We start from the raw sequence: 19,584 nt of genomic DNA, 5'->3' as shown, positions 1-19,584 counted from the left end.
GTGTCCAGGCAGGGCTACTGTTTTGGTAGGATTGTGAGGGTGCATGAGGAATTAGAAGTCTCTGGGTGTTACTCAAAGGGACCTTAGGGGAAGACCAGCTCGCTGAAGGTCATCAGCTCCCCAGGACGCCCACCTTGGACCGCTCCTTCAGGACCTGGCCAGCACTGGGGCCTAGAGCGCCCGGAGCCCTCCGGCAGGGGCGGGGTTTCAGGGCCGGGTCCCGCCTCCCGCCCGTTGGGCCGCCTCCTCCGCCACCGCCGCGCCGCCACCGGAGCCGGGCCGCGAGCCGGGCCGGGTCGCCATCATGCTGAGCCGGCTCGGGGCACTGCTGCAGGAGGCCGTGGGGGCGGTGAGGCTGGGCCCTGGTCGGACCGGAGGGGCGGGAGCGGGCAGGGGAGGCGGGCGGGTTTGGGCCCCTTGGGCAGGGCCCCTCCCCTGGCCCCGACGCCGCTTCCGGGCCTCGTCTTCGGGTACCCTCCCTTGCTAGTCGCGGCCGCCAGGAGCGCTTAGGCTAGCTCCAGGGTTCTCTCCTGACCGACTGGCTCCGGCGACCTTGCGCCTCGCTCTCCTGATCCTAAGCCCGACTCCTGTGACCCTGAGGCGCACTCCCTTGATCCTGAGTCCGGATCTCTTGATCCTGAGTCGGGATCCCTTGATCCGGCCTCCGCACTGCTTCCTGTTGTGCTTCCTGTGCCCCATTGCCCCTGACCCGCTCCTCAGTCCCCCGATCCTGCGCTCCGCACGGCTTCTTGTAACGTTCCCCGCGCCCGAGAGCTTTCTAACTCTTCTCTCCCTAAACGTCCCCTTGTCACCAGCCCTTTCTCCCAGATCTGCCCCCACGCCTCCTCCTCAGGCTGTCTGTCTTCCATTCTCGTTCCTTACGTTCCTCCATTCCTCCTCACCTGGGATTGACAACGGCCTTCCCCTTCCTCTCTTAGCAGCTAGACAACTACTGGGAGCAGGAGTTCCCGCACTGAGTTCCCTCTTAGCATGGGAGTTGCGGTCCTGAGTGACATAAGTCCTCAGGAAAGGTGATTGTGAGCATTGCAGGAGTGGGTGGTCGCGAGAACCGGGAAGCAGCCCTTGGCTTGTCTCAGGCCACTGAGCAGAACTGACCTTGAGTTTGGGACATCAGCCTGCCTGGGGGGCTTGCATGGAAGGGTGGTTTAGTTTTCTGGTTTTGTTTTGTTTTGTTTTTACAACTGTCAGTTTATGTTTGGGCCTTTTTTCTGGGAGTGCATGTCCCTGGCCGCTCACTGTGAGTGGGTCACTTCATTTAGCAGCCTTGAGAGAAGCTATTTGGAAAGTTAATTATTTTTTTCTCATTGTACAAGAACACCCTCTAATTGATGTGTTTAGTTTATCAAATTGTCTCCAGTGAAACAATCTTAGGTTTGACCCCATCGTTTTCCCCTGTACTTCCGCAGTCAGAACATCCATTGTTTTTGTTGTTTGGTTTTTGTTTGTTTGAGACAGGGTTTCTCCGGATAGCCCTGGCTGTTCTCAGACTCACTCTGTAGACCAGGCTGGTTTTGAACTCAGAGATCTGCCCGCCTCTGCCTTCTGAGTGCTGGGATCAAAGGTGTGTGCCACCATGCCTGGCTGCTATTTTTATTATAAGTTGGCTCAGCCCTCAGAAAACTGGTCAAGAAAAGGGAGACACTTTTGTAACCTCCCCCTCCCCACTGTCCTCCCAGCTGCGAAGGACAGGGTCTAGGGTACCTTTCAACTAATTTTGAAAGAAGAAATGACCTTTTCACTATTTCTTCTCCTTCCTGTCCCAAATAAAAACAAGTGTCATCTTAGAAAGCGATCTGATACACTAATTCATCCTTTTGGACACAGCTCAGTTTTCAAGGAGGGTTGAAAGTGTGGACAACCCTAAGCTTTCTTGATCCTTCTACTCCGAGTGCAGAAAGCTGAGGCACCAGGGGCTGCAGATGCAGAGAGCGAAGGACGTACTTTTAGGCAGGTTACTTGCAGTGTACGACATACAGACCATGCTCAGAAAGTGTGCTTTGTGCCACATAGGGGTCCCCCTTTTCAGCTCCACTGTCTGGGGAGTTAGGTCTTCCCTTAGGTTGGAACATCAAGTCAAATGTGAACCACTCAGAATACCACTTTCTGCCCCTTCCCAACCAAACAGTAGGGATCCTTGTGGCTCTTTCTAAAAATACTGCTATCTTTTAGAGGAACCTGTTGAGTAGATTTTTGGTCTGGTATCCAGCCATTGATTCAGGTAGAGCGCTCTGCCCTACTCATCTCTCTACCAGGATTTGATGTTTGTGTCCCCCTTTTCCTGCGTCTCTATGTCTTTTGCTTGGAGTCTGGCACAAGGGTTTTTTTGGAGCTTACAGATGAAATCTGAGGCTAGATAAGACCCTATCGCAGAAACTGTGAGGTTACTGGGTGCTGGCCGAGGATCCAAGGACGTTCTAGGACAAGAAAGTATGGCAGGAGTGTCTTCAGGAGCTTTCTGAGAGTAGGTAAAAGCCCTCTGGGGTTGCCAGATGAAAAAAACAGCCCTAAACTGGACAGTAGCAGAGTACACTTTAAATCCTGGACTATAGATGGTGTTCCAGGACAGTCAGGGCTACACAGAGAAGCCTTGTCTCAAAAAACTAAGAAAACAAACAAATCAAAAAGCCTGCAGTCCTGACCCTCTGGACACTCACAGTCTGTCAGAACCTGAATGATAGTAGCATATGAATATGATAGATCCGGCCACTCCTTTTGGATGATGAGGAGTCTTACTATTACAGTTGTTTCCTGTGTGTATGTGAGTGGGGGTGCCACAGCATGCGTGTGTTTGTGTGTGGGCTGCTACAGCATGCATGTGTGGGGGGGGGCTGCCACAGCATGCATGTGTGTGTGTGGGTGCCACAGCATGCATGGGGGGGGCTGCCACAGCATGCATGTGTGTGTGTGGGGGGGTGCCACAACATGTATGTGTGTGTGTGTGTGGGTGCCACAGCATGCATGTGTGTGTGTGTGTGGGTGCCACAGCATGTGTGTGTGTGTGTGGGGGGGGGGTGCCACAACATGTATGTGTGTGTGTGTGCCACAGCATGCATGTGTGTGTGGGGGGGTGCCACAGCATGCATGTGTGTGTGTGTGTGTGTGTGTATGTGTGTGTGTGGGGGTGCCACAGCATGCATGTGTGTGTGGGGGGGTGCCACAACATGTATGTGTGTGCGTGTGGGGGTGCCACAGCATGTATGTGTGTGGGGGGGTGCCACAGCATGCATGTGTGTGTGTAGGGGTGCCACAGCATGCATGTGTGTGTGGGGGGGTGCCACAGCATGCATGTGGGGGGGCGTGACACAGCATGCATGCGGAGGTCAGAGAACCTGGGATTCTTTTTTTTTTTTTTTGTTTCCAGAGCTGAGGACTGAACCCAGGGCCTTGCGCTTGCTAGTCAAGTGCTCTACCACTGAGCTAAATCCCCAACCCCAGATCCTGGGATTCTTAACTCAGCAAGGCCGTCTTACCAGCCTGGGATGAGGTATCTTGAAGGCTGTGGGTAATATCTTTCTGGAAGGGTCACTGACCCTACATCTAATCTTTTTAATTTTGAGACAGGATCCCTGTTTGTAGTTCTTGATGTCCTGGAACGAACTTACTCACTCACTCACTCACTCACTCACTCACTCACTCACTTATTTATTTATTTATTTATTTATTTATTTATTTATTTATTTCTGGACCTTGTTTTGTAGGCCAGGCTAGCCTTGAACCCTAGAGATCTTCCTGCCTCTGCCTTCTGATACTAGGATTAAAGGTATGTTGTCACCACACCTGGTGACAACTAATTTTGAAAGAAGAACCTACTGCCTGCAAGGAGAGTGGGGAGAGCTTCAAAGTCTCTGACTTAGTCATTCCTAACTTCCCTGTGCCATGGCTAGTGAAACATCTTCCCCCTTAGTCTCCTCTCCTGCATGACACTACCAGACAGAGCTTTACAAAAAAAAAAAACAAAAAAAAAAAACACTTCTTGGCTTGGCCTTGGAGACCCACATGTTTCTTCTACCCTTTCCCCTAATGCCCTCTGCCCAGATCTTTCATGGGGAATGTCTCCCTTGCACTGCTGAAATTTGATCCAATTAGAGCTGCTGTTCTTTGGCAGGATCTTGAAAGGGATCCATTAGTGGCTCCTCTCTTCTTAAGATTTACTTTTATTTTTACTTTCTGTATATGCAAATCTATGCCACATCTGTGCAAGTGCCTATAGAAGCTACAAGAGGGGGTTGGATCCAAAGAACTGGAATTACAGACAGTTGAGAAACATCTGACATGAGTTCTGAAAAGCAAGCTCCTGTTGTCTTGAAGAGCAGGAGCAGCAAATGCTCTTGACTGAGCCATCGCTCCAGCCTCTAGAAGTGACTCCCTTTAAGAGGTCCCTTTCCACTTCTGCGCTTCCTTATAGATGCCTGGTCTGGGGTGCAATTTTATATTCTTTTCTTGGTGACAGCACGTTTGCTGGAGGTTCAGTTACCATTAGGTTGCTTATGGCATATAGCAAAGCAGACTGCACCTAGAAGGCACTCACAAGATATGTGTCAAATGACTGATTCTAGAAGATGCCCTGCTCTGTGGTACCTAGGCTTTTATGGAGCTGCCCAACCCTTACTGACCTCACTGAGGAATCTCAGGATCTAGACAAGTGTGAAGGAACAATGGACCCCAGGACATTGTGGTCTGAGCCAAGACCTAGAGGAGATTAACACCCATGGTAGGGACTGTTGATGCATTTCTGTGCTGGTAACAATTATTTTTTTCCTTTAAAATTTTTTTTTCAGATTCTTTCATGAGTACTATATTTAGATCATTTCAACCCCTTACCTAACCCCTACAAACTTTCCCATGCCCCCAGCCCTTCTCACATTAATGACCTCTTCTTTAATTGTTGTTATACACATACACACACACACTTACATTCACACTCACACTTACACACATGCACACACACATACACACACTTACATTCACACTCACACTTACACACATGCACACACACTTACATTCACACTCACACTTACACATGCACACACACATACACACACTTACATTCACACTCACACACATGCATACACACATACACACACACACTTACATTCACACTCACACACATACCCCTTGCTGAGTCCATCCAGTGTTGCTCATATGCACACATGTTAGGGGCTGACCGACCATTGTTATTGGATAATCTGCCAGGGTGTTAGTCCCTGGGAAAACGTTTTCCGTCTCTCAGCAGCTATTGACTGTCTGTAGCTCTTCATCTAGAGGTGGGGCCTTTTGAACTTTCCCCATCTATGCCAGCTCATATTATCTTGATTAGGTGACCATGTTGTTGAGATTTCACGGGGTGTAGCTTCCCTGTCACATGGAAAACAGTGTCTTGCAGCAGACATTCTGGTCCTCTGACACTTCTGTTCCCCCCGACCCCCACCCCTTCTGCAGTGTTTCCCAAACCTTAGGTGTAGGGGTACATTTCCATCATGATGTATCAGTCAGGGCTGCCACTGCCAGTTGTCTTCTGCATTTCTGCCTGTAAACATTTATTGTACAAGGAAAGAAGGGTTTTTTGTCTGTTTTGTTTTGTTTTTCTCAGGCCCGTTAGTCACCCTGGGTTCAAGGCCAGTGCGAGCTAGAGGGGGAGGATGGAGTGGAGATCTATATATATTAAAGCCTTTATGTCTGCCTTTGAGTAAAATGTTTCAAGGAAGGCTTTAAAGCCTTCACTGGGTTTGGGTCAATTAGTAAAGCCTTAGAAATTGTTGTGAGGGGTTGGGGATTTAGCTCAGTGGTAGAGCGCTTGCCTAGGAAGCACAAGGCCCTGGGTTCAGTCCCCAGCTCCGGAAAAAAAAAAAAAAAAAAAAGAAATTGTTGTGAGTCAGAACCTTGGAATGTCTTTCTAGAGAATCTGCCCTTGGTGCTACATGAGAGCTTGCAGCTCCACCAACCTTGGTCCTAAGGTACTCCTGGCAAACCTGGAGTTCTTCCTTTTGTTATGGCTAGCCATGGCCAAAGGGGACTGAGATTTGTGTGGGAGCAGCAAAGGGCAAGATAACTTTGTAGTTGGAACCTTTCCCAGCCCCAGTTAACCTTGTATGTTTGACTAAAGTAACTGGAGTGAGCTCGCTGGGTGTCAGTCTTTTCCTCTGCTAATTCAGAAATGAAGGCTTAGAATCTTGGTGAGCATCTCTTTCGAACTCAGCACCTATGACTAACATCGACCAATAGTGGAGAGAATACTTTTGGGGAGGGGGAGTTGAGGGGCTTGCAGAGAGCAGAGTTTGAAGCTTCTAGGCTGACAGAAGGAGGTGGGCAAGAGTTAGGGGTATAGAACTCGACCTGGGACAAAAGACTGGAGCTCTCTATAAGTAAGGCCTTTCTTTCATAGGGTATAGAAGTGTTAACTGTCTGAGTAGAGCCTGCCATGTTTTTGAACCTAGGCTTTCCTGGACACCAACACTGAGGAACCCAATGTGTTTTCCCCTGTGTATCATTCTTGTTATCTTTCTGCTCAGGAGCCCCTGTACTGATGGCAGTCCCTTTCTTGTAGCATGTATGGATTTTGGGCTGTGCAGAAATTCTTGTGTCTGTTCCTCCTTCAACATGCTTACTTCTTGGGGACAGAGCCTATGGGGTAGGGACATGTGGGAGACATCCTCTGGGGAGACTGCTGCTGTGTCCTGGAGAGATGAATTACTCTTCCCTTTGAAAAGCTGGGAACAGAATGCTTTTTCTAGGACCTAGAACTCACTGGACACTGAACAGGCACAGGAGCAGGCCTGCTCCTGTGAGTGCTGGTGCTCATGGGCCCCTGGTTGGCACTCCCACAAAGACTGTGTCTACTCTCTCTGCAGCGGGAGCCCAGCATTGACCTGCTGCAGGCCTTCGTAGAGCATTGGAAAGGCATCACACACTACTATATCGAGAGCACAGGTAAGCCTGCTGCTCACCAGCCTGGGACCCAAGGAGGGGGAGCTGGGGAGAATGGGCAGAGTGACCACAGGTGTCTTGGGAAGGTCATGTCAGGGCTCTCTGGACACCAGGACATCTCTGTCCTGAGCCAGGGATACAGACAGATGGGAGTAAGACCCAGAGCCCTAGCTGTTGCTGGTCTTCATGGTGAAGTTGCGAATCCCACTCTGACCTTTTTGGGAGAGGGGCTGTGAGTGATAAGTGAGAATGAGGAGAAGGAGACCTCATGGGCCAGACTCCGTTTGCTTTAGTTTCCAACTGGATGCAGTTCTCAGGCCTTCAGTCCCAAGTACTTGTCATTAGGACTATTGATTAAAGGAAATGCAACAGGGCTTGGATGTAGCTCAGTTGGCAACATGCTTGCCTAGCCTGTACTGAGATCTGCTGGTTCAGTCCTCACTGCATAAACCAGGCGATAGTGCATGGCGATGGGAGCAAGAGGGTCAGAAGTTCAAGGTCACCCTGGGATACATAAGACCTTGTCTTAGAGAGTCAGGAAAAGGAGAAATATGTGTAATAAATCATTTTGCCATGGCTACTTTAAGAAGTACAAGGTGGGGGTTGGAGAGATGGCTCAGCAATTAAGAGCACTAACTGTTCTTCCAGAGGTCCCGAGTTCAATTCCCAGCAACCACATGGTGGCTCAGAGCCATCTGTAATGGGATCTGGTACCCTCTTCTGGTGTGTCTGAAGACAGCTGCAGTGTACTCACATGGATAAAATAAATAAATAATTCTTAAAAAAAAAAAAAGAGTATAAGAAGAGCTAAGGCCTGGGTCCCTTCCCTCCTGGCTGACATCCCAAAGAGACAAAGCATTCATGCACTAACCGACCGTGACTCAGAGAGGGTCAGAATCTGATTGGGTGCTTAGTAGTCAGTAGGCCTGGTTGCCAGGTAACCAGATCCTGTATCAGTAGCTTTTCATCTCCCTGAATTCAGACTGTATTTGGGCCTATGGCTTTTCTAGAAGCTTTCTTTCCAGCTTGAGCCAGCCCATGAAATTAAAATGGCCTTTGAGCACTGTGAGGGGAACCTCGGGGATTCTGTTAGACCAGGGTTCCTTCAATCTTTGCATATGGACACTTGAGATGGGACTGTTTGTATTGAAGGGTAAATAACTTGTGTTATCTGCTGAGCAGCAATTCTGACTTCTCCCCACTCGATTCTAATATCGCCTCTCTCAACTGTGATATCCATAAATGTCTCTTGATACTGACAGATGTTTCGGAGTGGGGGAAGAATTTCTTTCCAGTTAGGAGCCATTCTTTTAATACTAGGTCATCTGCAATCTCTCTCTCTGTGTTGGGAATTGGTTGAATGTGGAGCAGTCCTCCCTGTCTCCATGCCCCACTGAGCTACATCCTGGGCACCCTTTTACATTTTATTTTGAAACAAGATTTCACTTAGGTTAGCCTTGAACTTTTTTTTTAAAAGATTTATTTATTTATTTTAAGTATATGAGTACACTGTCGATGTCTTCAGACACACCAGAAGAGGGCATCAGATCTCATTACAGATGGTTGTGAGCCACAATGTGGTTGCTGGGAATTGAACTCAGGACCTCTGGAAGAACAGCAGGTGTTCTTAACCACTGAGCCATCTCTCCAGCCCCAGCCTTGAACTTTAAATACTCCTGCACCACCAGCCTCCTGAGAAGCTGGGATTGCAGCCTATCCTACCAAGCCCAGCCTAAAGCTGTCTAAGTGTCCTCCACCTGACCTGGCACTTTCTCTACATCTAGGCCTTTAAGCTCCAGAGTGGTCTCTAGACCAGAGTTACAGGGAGAGGATGAAGCAAGCTGCGTTGTTTAACAGCCATTGCCTTAAAGGAAAGCTAGGGGGTGCTCCAAGGCTAGCTGGGAACCTTTCTCTACCTAGGTGCAGCACTCACCCGACTAACAGATTGTGCTTTCTCGTGACTTCCCACAATGGAAAAGGGGCAAGATCAGGTCCTAGGACATGCTAGGAAGGAAGCTGCTAAAATATAGCCCACAATCACTGGACAGACTCAGTAGCTGCCCACTTAGGCCTGGAATAGATGGGCAACTCTCAAAGCATCTTCTATGGACCCATGTCTTCCTTTGCTCATAAGGGGTCCCTGTTCTCACTTTAATAGGAGTGTTGCTGTACACTTGATGACACACTGGAGCAAGCACACTCTCAGCCAGTAGCCCCTGTCCTGGGCCTTATCCCTGCCACTTTGTCCTTAAATAGAGACTGTAAACTTCCATTTCCTGGTAGCACTCAGCCCATGTCAGGTGTGACTTCTTCTGGGCTTGTCGTGAGAGAGTCTGGTGCTCTTCCTGTCACCTACCTACCCTTGTGTCTTTAACCTCAATTAGATGAAAACACCCCAGCCAAGAAAACAGATATCCCCTGGCGACTGAAGCAGATGTTGGACATCCTGGTGTATGAGGAGAAGCAGCAGGCATCCTCTGGTGAGGCTGGACCCTGTCTGGAATACTTGCTACAACACAAGATCCTGGAGACCCTGTGCACTCTGGGCAAAGCGGAGGTGGGCAATGCTCCTGGAGCATCTGGAAACTTCCAGCCCAGTCAAACCCCTATCCCAAGCTTTCCTGCCTGCACTCCTCTATCTGATGGAACAAATACTGGAACTAGATGAGATAACTCACCCCATCACTCAGCTGTTTGTGGGGCTCTATTCGAGGTGCTGGGTGCTGAGATTGAGGCCAGGATAATAACACATAGTGGGTCCTTGCTATCCCAGGGATTGGTCCCAGGACCCTGCTGCTTCTTCCCTCAGATACAAAGTCTGTGGATATTCAAGTCACTTATATAAATGGGACCTGAGGGTCAGCAAGATGGCTCAGTGGGAAAGGTACTTGCCACCAAGCCTGACAACTTGAATTTGGTTCCTGGGATCCACATGGTAGGAGAGACAGCAAGTTGTCCTTTGACCTCCTCATGTGCAATGGGGTACATGTATGTGTGTGCACATATACATAAATAAAGGAAATAAAATACAGATTTACATAGGGTCCAGAAAGAAAGAGAGAGGGACAGAGAGATGATGACTAGATTGGTGGATGATAACCACATTCCCAGAACCAATGTCCCAAGGATACCCACAGATGACTGTTTTTAGATAGCCTACACACACTCCCCTGTATCTTTAAGTCATCTCTAGGTTGCTTTTAATTAATAAATATAAGAACTATGAAACCCATGAGGCTCCAGTAATTAGGTAATAAGAAAAAGGTCTGTTCATGCTTCAGAATATGTTTGATCTGAGGCTGTTGAACCCAGATACAAAGGCAGTAGACATGGATGGAGTGCTGTGTTCAGTAATAACCCAGGGGACAGGGGCAAGAAGGGAAGATCTGTCTTACACACTGTGTGGAAGAGAAGAGGCCTGGCAGGGAAGAAGGCCCTGCGCCAGGGGCACACCTCTGACAGGATGCTCCGTCTCAGTATCCCCCAGGCATGCGGCAGCAGGTATTCCAGTTCTTCAGCAAGGTCCTGGCCCAGGTGCAGCACCCCCTGCTACACTACCTGAGTGTCCACAGACCCGTGCAGGTGAGGACCAAGGAGAGAGGGTGTCGGGCTAAGGACGTCCCTTCCCAACGCCCCATCCCTCTGGGTGTCTGTCCTATTCCTCTTGCAGAAACTTCTCCGACTTGGAGGAACAGCCCCTGGATCCCTCACCGAAAAGGAAGAAGTTCAGTTCACCAGTGTCCTTTGCTCTAAGATACAGCAGGATCCAGAGCTGCTGGCCTACATTCTGGAAGTAAGTGCTTCGGTGGGGAACAGTGTGTGGTGCAGAACCCTAGAGGCAAGCCCTCTTGACCCTGCTGTGAAAGCCCACGGACACTCTCAGATGAGTCTCTTTTTTTCCCCCGCTCTATATTCCTTTTCTGCATTTTGGATTTTTTGTGGAGTGAGGTAAAAGGTGTTTTTTATAGTCCAGGTTGACTTCAAACTCACTGCGTAGTGTCAAGGATGACCTTGAACATCTGATTCCTCTAACTCTTTTCTCACCAGTGTTGAGTCAGAGCAATGTATTACTGTGTCCAGTTTATGGGCTGAGGATTGAACCTAGGGCTTCATGTGTTGTAGGAAAACCCCATACCAACTGAGCCATATTTCCAGCCCCTGTCTTGTATGAATGAGTATGAGTGTATATGAGTATGTGTGTGAGTGTGTGTATCTGTATGAGTGAGTGTGTGCTTGTGTGAGTGAGTGTATGTGTGAGTGTGTAGAAGCATGTTTAGGTCAGAGTGCAACTCTGTAGAGTCAGTTTTCTCCTTCCACTTTTCCATGGCTTTTGCGGATTGTACTTGGGTCTCTTAAGTCTCCTGTAGCAAATGCCTTTACCTGATGAGTCATCTGTTTTGGCTCTTATTTTGGCTGTTGGAGGCAGGTGCTCTGTCTCTCTGTCTGTCTGTCTGTCTACACACACACACAAACACACATGCGCGCGCGCCTCAGGTTTGTCTCAGTTTTTTTTTTTTTTTTTCTTTTTTTCAGAGCTGAGGACCTAGGCAGGTGCTCTACCACTGAGCTAAATCCCCAACCCCTTGTTTCAGTTTTACAATCCTCCTGCCTCAGCCTCTCAAGTTCTGAAGTTACAATATGTATTATGACAAGATACTCAGTGAGATTGTGTAGCCCAGGCTGGACTTGAACTTGTGATCCTCCCTCTGCCTTCCAAGATTACAGGAGTGCTCCACCACTCCTGACTCTTTTTAGTATAGAACAGTTTATTCAGGGCATGGGGAGTGGAGTTAAAAGGGTAATAGGAGGGGCTGGGGATTTAGCTCAGTGGTAGAGCGCTTACTTAGGAAGCGCAAGGCCCTGGGTTCGGTCCCCAGCTCCCAAAAAAAAAAAAAAAAAAAAAAAAAAAGAGGGTAATAGGAGCAGAGAAAGGCAGAGAGAGAGAGAGAGAGAGAGAGAGAGAGAGAGAGAGAGAGAGAGGAATAGAGAAGAGGAGTAGAGGCTGGCCATGAGCACATGGAAAGAAGGGAGGAGGGGAATGGGGAGAGAAGGGACAAAGGGGCCACTCCTGACTCTTAACCCTGAGCTAAATCCCCAACCCCCCACTCCTGACTCTTAACCCTGCACTCACAAGGAAGCACCTTGTGGGATGGAGTGGTCTCCTTTCTGACCTTGGCCTCACCCCACCTTCTTTCAGGGTAAAAAGATGATAGGTAAGAAGAAGACAGCCAGAGGGTCTGCAGCTCCACCTAAAGACATAGCCGGCTACAGGGACAAGGACTGTCCCCACAGCGATGCTCCCAGTGGGGATCCTGGACTAGATAAGGAATACCATGGTGTCCCAGCCTTGAGCGTCCACCTGCCTGCTGTGACTGAGGGGCCAGAAAGTGGGCCCGGGGAGAGCAATCTCATCACCTCCCTGCTTGGGCTGTGCAAGAGCAAGGTCTGACCTCAGAGCTGGGAGGGTGGGAGGGGTAGAGAGGACTGTTGTCTCAGACATCATCTTCCTGTCCCCTAGAAGAGTCGACTGGCCCTGAAGGCACAGGAGAACATATTGCTGCTGGTAAGCCTGGCCTCACCAGCAGCTGCCACCTACCTGACACAAAGTACCTCCTGTTGTACGGCGATAGCTGAGCACCTTTGCCAACTGTACCGGTCCATGCCAGCCTGCCTTGACCCAGCAGACATTGCCACTTTAGAGGGCATCAGTTGGAGGTGGGTTCCTAGCCTAGGGAGACTGGGAAATACCTTCAGGGGTTGCTAGTCTAGCTACCTTCTTCCTGGGGAGAGAGCCAATCCCAAGGGCCCTTCCCAGCCTCCCAGAAGTTTCACTTCCACAATGTGACCACAGCAACAGAAGTTCTAGATGGAGTGGAGGCCACCTCTCAGCTCTTCTTCAGGAAGAGCCTGAAGCTTTTGCCCATCCTCCAGACTCTTGCTTTCCTTTCTCTTAGGTTACCAAGTGCCCCATCTGATGAAACCGCTTTCCCTGGCAAGGAGGCTCTGGCTGCCTTCCTGGGCTGGTTTGATTACTGCGACCACCTTATCACAGAGGCACACACGGTGAGTAGGGCAGGTGCAACCAAGTCCTTCTTGCTTGTTCCACGAGGGTCCCACAGCAGTGATGGAGTAGAGCTGATATATGGTGACTTGGGTCTGGATGCCAGCTTGGCCCTGGTTAGCCAGGCCTCTCTGACGTATTTGGGGGCTGTGTGAGGGCACATGATTTCTTAGGAATGAATCTGATGGAGTTTGAATGCAGGAGACATGCTCTCTGGCTCCTAGGTGGTTGCAGATGCCTTGGCAAGGGCCGTGGCTGAGAAGCTGTTTGTAGAGACCCTGCAGCCCCAGCTCCTGCACGTGTAAGTGTCTGTTCAGTTCCTTGTCCTTGGCTCTTGTCTGTGTCTGGCCAACCCTACAAGGCTCTTACCAGAGCAAAGGCCAGGGACCTCCTATTGATATTTACCAGGTCTAACACGTCCATGGCTCTAAGTGCTGTGGGCTGGAGCACAGCCTCCCTACCCCTAACTATAGGAACTCATGAGAGATGGGGAGGTTAGCCAGCAATAGAAGGAAAATGGAAAGATTCTGTATGCCCACTGACTGCCCCCTGCTTTGTCCCTGTCCCTGTCCCCCAGGTCTGAGCAGAGCATCTTAACCTCCACTGCCCTGTTGACAGTCCTGCTCCGTCAGCTGCGCTCCCCTGCTCTGCTGCAGGAGGCCATGACCTTCCTCTTAGGCACTGACCAGCAGCCTGCATCCAAGGAGGACAGTTCCCATACTCTGGGCACACACCTCATCATGCACTGTGACCATCTCTCTGACGAGGTAAGCTTTCCTCTCAGTGTGTGCCACAGCCCACGCACCAGGGCTTCCAGGAGGTTCTTTTCCTGCTGGCTGAGGTAGCCCAGCCTCAGGCCTCAAGCCAAAGCAGTGACAGTATGTGACTGACAGCCATGTTTGTCTTTGTCATGTGTATCTTGCAAACTGCCTTTCTATTCATTGGGCTTTTGGAGACTCAAGTTGTTTGTGAAATAGTGCCATTTTTTCCTAATTCAGAAAGGAGGCCCAGGAAGCCAGTGAGTTTACCTAAGATAGCACATTGAAGAAAAATGGACACCTTCTTTAGCCTCAACCAACAAAGGTGACCCCACCTTAAAGCACTTTATCTGGCATTGGTTCTCAGGCGTTAAGAAGCCAAGAGGAGCCAGGCAGTAGTGGTACACGCCTTTAACCCCAGCACTCAGGAGGCAGAGGCAGGTGACTCTTGAGTTTGAGGCCAGTCTGGTCTACAGAGCAAGTTCCAGGTCAGTCAGGTCTACATAGAGAAACCCAGTCTTAGAGAGAGGAGAGAGAAGCTAGGGGATGGTAGGAGGGTCCCCTGCTGCCCCGCCCCTCTCGTTCTAGATCAGCATTGCCACTCTGAGGCTGTTTGAGGAGCTGCTGCAGAAACCCCATGAGCGAGCCATCCGCAGTTTGGTTCTGCAGAACCTTGAGGGCCGCCTGTATGTGGCCCGGGGCTCGCCAGAGCCAGAGAGCTATGAGGATAACCTGTAAGTGAAGCAGAGAGGGAGGAGGGTGCTGCCCAGGACTCAGCACACGCATGCACACCCGCTCAGCTCTGTTCATCGGGCATGGTGATCTCCCTGCCTGCAGGGATCTGGAGGAAGACCCCTACTTCACCGATGGCTTCCTTGATTCTGGCCTTCAACCCTCCACAAAGCCTCCCCCAGCTCCTGCCACCAGTTCAGATGGCAAAACAGCAGTGACGGAGATTGTTAACAGGTGGGAAGAAGGTTAGGCAATCGGAGTCACCTGAATTATATTCTTTCTTTGGGACCCTGTGAACAGCAGAGAGTGGGGGAAACCTGGGGAGGCGCCTCCACACCTAGGCCCCTGTCTCTTAGCTTCCTTTGCCTGGTCCCTGAGGAAGCCAAGACATCAGCCTTCCTGGAGGAGAATGGATATGACACATATGTCCACGATGCCTACGGCCTGGTGAGTAAAGGTCCAGTAGCTCCTCCTCTTCTAGGTTCTTTAATATCCCCTGATACTGATACAGTCTCAACCCCACACTGTTTTTATGGGGTTCCTCAACTCTTCCTCTCCTCTGCTTCAGTTCCAGGAATGCAGCTCCCGTGTGGCCCACTGGGGTTGGCCCCTGGGTCCAGCACCCTTGGACTCTCATGAGCCTGAAAGGCCCTTCTTTGAGGGCCGCTTCCTCCAAGTGCTCTTCGATCGAATTGCCCGGATTTTGGACCAGGTAGCCATAAAGACCATGTCTAGGAAAACTCCAGGGTGGACCCCTCTTTGGTTCCTCAGCTCCACAGCCCCTTTACCTTTCCCCAGGCGAGAAGCCCTGTCTCACTCGCCTCTTCTCCACACGCCCTAACACGCTCTGGCCTTCACCCCCAGGGAATCCATGACATAGACACATCACGTGAGCCTCCCACCCCCGCACACATTCACACCAGCCAGGCGCCTTGCTTGGGGAGTGCAAACAGGCTCAGCACCGGCTGCCAGCCCTCAGCGTTGTCCATCTTGTTCCCTCCAGCCTTACAGCCTGAACCTACAAGTGACCTCAGTCCTGTCCCGGCTCGCCCTGTTCCCCCACCCCCATATCCATGAGTACCTCCTGGATCCCTACATCAGCCTGGCCCCTGGCTGCAGGAGCCTGTTCTCTGTGCTTGTCAGGGTAAGGTTGAGGGTGTGACAGGAAGGAACAGAGTGAGGCGAGGGGTGGGACTGGAATAAGCACCCTTCCCAGGATTAGGAAAAACACAGGTTTTTCAGTCCTGTCCTCCTGCCTCCCAAGGGATGGTACCTGTGGGACATGGTCAGTTCTCACTTTAGTCTTTTCTGGGCTCTAGGTGATCGGTGACTTAATGCAAAGAATTCAGAGGGTACCCCAGTTTTCAGGCAAACTGCTCCTGGTGCGCAAGCAACTGATGGGCCAGATTCCCGGAGAGCAGTAAGTACCCAAGGGATGGGAAGGCAGCACTGAGGAGTCTGTCCTGGGTCAAGCCTTGTGGACTTGGACTGTCTTGCTATCAGCACATCTGTTGACACCCAGCCATGCCATCGTCTCCTACCTGCCACTGTCTCTCCACAGTCTGGACCATCAGACCCTACTCCAGGGCGTGGTAGTTCTTGAGGAATTCTGCAAGGAGCTGGCTGCCATTGCGTTTGTCAAGTTTCCCCCACATGGTCCTTACCTGAACTTCTCTCCACCTCCAGAAGGGCAAGTCTGAGCCAGGAGCATGATGGGTGGGGGAAGACTCCTGCCTGTACTTCTGCCCACGGGCAGTCTCCTGCCTGGCCATGCTGTCACTCAGTCCTCCATGTGGGGACTTCGGCCACAGACCTCACCTGTTGACATGAGCTGAAGTTTCAGGGAGGTTCTGGCTTCTAAGGCACTGGTGTTCTTAGAGCCTTCTGAGAGTAGCTGGAGGACGGCCAGTGAGCGCCTAGATGTTGCCCTGCATGTGTTTCGTGACTATCTCTGCTATACTGTGACCAGGGCCACAACACAAGATAGCTCCAGGGGCAAGGGAAATGAACTGCTGCTTTTGAGGCTGGCTAAAACTCCAGTCCGGAGAGATAGGTGGCCAAGAACCCTGTCTGTTACGTTAGGTATCATGGAAGCTGCTGAGACTGGGCAGGTTTCTCCATGGCTTCATCAACAGTAGTGAAGGAGACAGAGAAGGGAACTGAGGGGGAGCCCCCTCTTCCTGCTCTACCCTCCTGGAGACTGTTGCAAAATTTCCAACTGCCTCATGGCAGATGCCCAAAGTATTCTCTGTGCCCAGGCGGGGGCAGCTGCTAACCAGAGCTTTGGCGCAGCTGCAGCCAGGGCAGGCGAGAGCCTGGGAGCTGGGAGCTGGGTGCCAGGTTCCAGCTCCAGCTGGTTCCTCTCTGGCGCCTTCTGAACCCGTCTCGGCAAGTCGGAAACACCTGGGCAGAGAGGTCATTGACCAGGGGTGGTGGGCCTTGCCCTCAGAATCTTGCCCAACCCCCAGGGATCCTAGTGGAATTCGATCCTGGGGAGCATAGGAACTCAAGGTACAGATGGGAACGGGCACCCCAACCCCAGACTCCTGAAGCTAGTAAGGATAGGCTGAGACACAAGCAGATAGATAGCTCTGGTATTGTTCTTCCTATGTCCTCCATGGCTGGGGCTGCTACCCCACCCGGCCTGAATCTGTCTCGACCTGCAAGAACACTTGGGCGGCGCCAGGCATTACCTCACAACAGGCCTGCAGTTGTTGGCTTCGCTTCTGGGCAAGGAGGAGCAGGCCAGAGCCCCTTTTGCTTCCTTTTCCTGCCCATGCTGCCTCTCGAAGCTGGGCACAGGTTGCCAGGAGGTGACATGAAAGAGGAGGAAACTCCATGACCTCTACCTCTCCCGCATTCCTCCCAGCGGGGGAGGACTTCTCTGCTGCTCCAAAGAACATCACGCACTCCTGTGTGTGTGAGAGCTATGAATTTGACTCTGTGTGTGTGTGTGTGTGTGTGTGTGTGTGTGTGTGTGTGTGTGTGTGTGTGTGTGTGTGTGAGAGAGAGAGAGAGAGAGAGAGAGAGAGAGAGAGAGAGCGCGAGAGCGCGCGAGCGTGCTGGGTGTGTGTGAGCTGCGAGTGCACATGGGTGCTGATGTGGGACAGGAGCAGACCTTGGTGGAGTGGGTCTAGACTCTTGGGATTCTTACACATTTGAGGGGCTGGGCAATACTCAATGCACTTTGGCATTTGCATGGTGTTTTCACAACAGCACAGCAATAAACATTGTGATTGTGTGGACATGCTGACTATCCCCCAGCCTACTTTTCTTTTTCCCAGAGCTTTTCTGCCCCTGTAGGCTGTCTTTCACCCCAAGGAAGAGAAACCCAATTCATTTTCCAGCCCTGAAGGAGAGAGAGGGTAGTGTGAGTCCCGACATTGCAACTTTGATACTCCTCAATACCAGCCAGGAACTGACTCTTGGCTGAGCAACATTGTTTCAATTCCCTTCCAGTACAGCTGAGGCTTCCCGCTTTAGACTCACCAGGAGTCATCAGGCAGTGTGGTAGCCTCATCTTGTAGGCTATGTGACCACATCAGTCATAACAATTGGTACTGATGAAAACTTACCCATAGATGTTTGGAGAGATCTAAAGGTATCTTTTATGGATAAAAACCCTTATTTAGTAGGAAGTGGTGACACAACCCTTTAATCCCAGCACTCAGGAGGCAAAAGCGGGGGTGGAGGGTGGGATCTCTGGGTTTCACAATGGCCTCATCTATAGATAGCCAGGGCTACACAGAGAAACTTTCAATTCCCTTCTGATACAATGGAGTCTTCCAGCTTTAGAGTCCCCAAGAGTCACCAGGCAGTATGGGTGTGGTAACCTCCACAACTTTGTTTTATGTTTTTTTTGTTTTTAAGTGGTATGGGAATGAGTATTCAGAGTCATCAAGGGTATCCAGGGGTTCAGGCAATCAAGAGGTTTGAGAAGCAGGTCCCCAGTAGGGTTCCAATGGAGCATCCTAGAGCCACTTGGAGAGTGGCTTAATGAGTAACACACTGTTCTTGCAGAGGATCTAAGTTTGGTTTCCAGCACCAATGTAAGGAAGCTGCCTGTGACTCCAGCTCCAGGGGATCTGATGCCTCTAAGGGTCCTGCACTTAAAGTTTGAGTTTAACACACACATACACACATCTTTTTTTTTTAAAGATTTATTCATTTGGGCCGGAGAGATGGCTCAGCGGTTAAGAGCACCGACTGCTCTTCCAGAGGTCCTGAGTTCAATTCCCAGCAACCACATGGTGGCTCACAACCATCTGTAAAGAGATCTGATGCCCTCTTCTGGTGTGTCTGAAGACAGCTACAGTGTACTTATATATAATAAATGAATAAATCTTTTAAAAAAAGATTTATTCATTTTAAAGATTTATTCATTTATTCATTTTAACCGCTGAGCCATCTCTCCAGCCCCACATACGCACATCTTAAAAAACATTCTTTTAGGGGTTGGGGATTTAGCTCAGTGGTAGAGCGCTTGCCTAGGAAGCGCAAGGCCCTGGGTTCGATCCCCAGCTCCGAAAAAAAGAACCAAAAAAAAAAAAAAAAAAAAAAAAAAAAAAAAAAAAAAAAAACATTCTTTTAAGAATAATATAGGCAGGGGTTGGGGATTTAGCTCAGTGGTAGAGTGCTTGCCTAGCAAGCGCAAGGCCCTGGGTTCAGTCCCCAGCTCCTAAAAAAAGAAAAGAAAAAAAAGAATAATATAGGCTTCTTTTTGAGATAACAGTGCCAAGCTGGGGAGATGGCTCAGTGGGTGAGAGAAAATGCTAACAAAGACATGGGTTTTGTTCCCAGCACCTAAGTAAGAAATCGAGGTGTGGCTGCGTACAACTCTGAAATCCTAGTGCCATGGGTAAAGGAAACAGGAAGGTCACTGGAGCTTTCTGCGTGCCAGTCTAGCACAAAGTGCCAGCACCCAGCAGGTTTCAGCAGCTTAGTCACTATAGTGAGTGGACAGAACTGAGAACTCTCTGGGTGACAGTGATGGGTACTCAGGATCAATAACTACCAGACTGGGCTGGAGAGATGGCTCAGTGGTTAAGAGCACTAACTGCTCTTCCAGAGGTCTTGAGTTCAATTCCC

The 19,584-nt window shown here is 50.2% G+C and overlaps 1 protein-coding gene across 8 annotated transcripts; it reads left to right on the top strand.

Moving 5' to 3' along the window:
- Positions 1 to 267: 267 nt before the first annotated feature.
- On the top strand, positions 268 to 17,741 carry Fhip2b (FHF complex subunit HOOK interacting protein 2B). 8 transcript variants are annotated; one of them, XR_015638037.1, is made up of 18 exons: positions 268 to 349; positions 6,870 to 6,948; positions 9,330 to 9,425; positions 10,423 to 10,527; positions 10,616 to 10,738; positions 12,143 to 12,388; positions 12,464 to 12,660; positions 12,900 to 13,008; positions 13,231 to 13,307; positions 13,584 to 13,773; positions 14,353 to 14,498; positions 14,602 to 14,730; positions 14,853 to 14,943; positions 15,065 to 15,208; positions 15,500 to 15,640; positions 15,816 to 15,916; positions 16,058 to 17,479; positions 17,521 to 17,741. XR_015638037.1 is itself a non-coding variant. In XM_087585794.1 (18 exons), exons 4-18 carry the CDS (start codon positions 9,399 to 9,401, stop codon positions 16,194 to 16,196), a joined length of 1,965 nt encoding a protein of 654 aa, XP_087441920.1. In that variant the 5' UTR covers positions 939 to 1,031; positions 3,383 to 3,505; positions 6,870 to 6,948; positions 9,330 to 9,398; the 3' UTR covers positions 16,197 to 17,741.
- Positions 17,742 to 19,584: the final 1,843 nt, after the last annotated feature.

This window comes from Rattus norvegicus, chromosome 15, assembly GCF_021556685.1.
Source record: "Rattus norvegicus strain SHRSP/BbbUtx chromosome 15, alternate assembly SHRSP_T2T, whole genome shotgun sequence".
Classification (NCBI taxonomy): domain Eukaryota; kingdom Metazoa; phylum Chordata; class Mammalia; order Rodentia; family Muridae; genus Rattus; species Rattus norvegicus.
Note: the sequence above shows the minus strand (reverse complement) of the source record. Positions and strands in the feature narration are given on the sequence as shown.

What these genes read in the sequence shown, in the direction of transcription:
- Fhip2b (XM_087585792.1), top strand. Translation starts at nt 9,380, where the DNA reads ATGTTGGACATCCTGGTGTATGAGGAGAAGCAGCAGGCATCCTCTGGT. An exon ending in TTGGGCTGTGCAAGAGCAAG is followed by an intron (nt 12,389 to 12,463) that starts GTCTGACCTCAG and finishes CCTGTCCCCTAG; the next exon opens with AAGAGTCGACTGGCCCTGAA. An exon ending in GTGACCATCTCTCTGACGAG is followed by an intron (nt 13,774 to 14,352) that starts GTAAGCTTTCCT and finishes CTCTCGTTCTAG; the next exon opens with ATCAGCATTGCCACTCTGAG.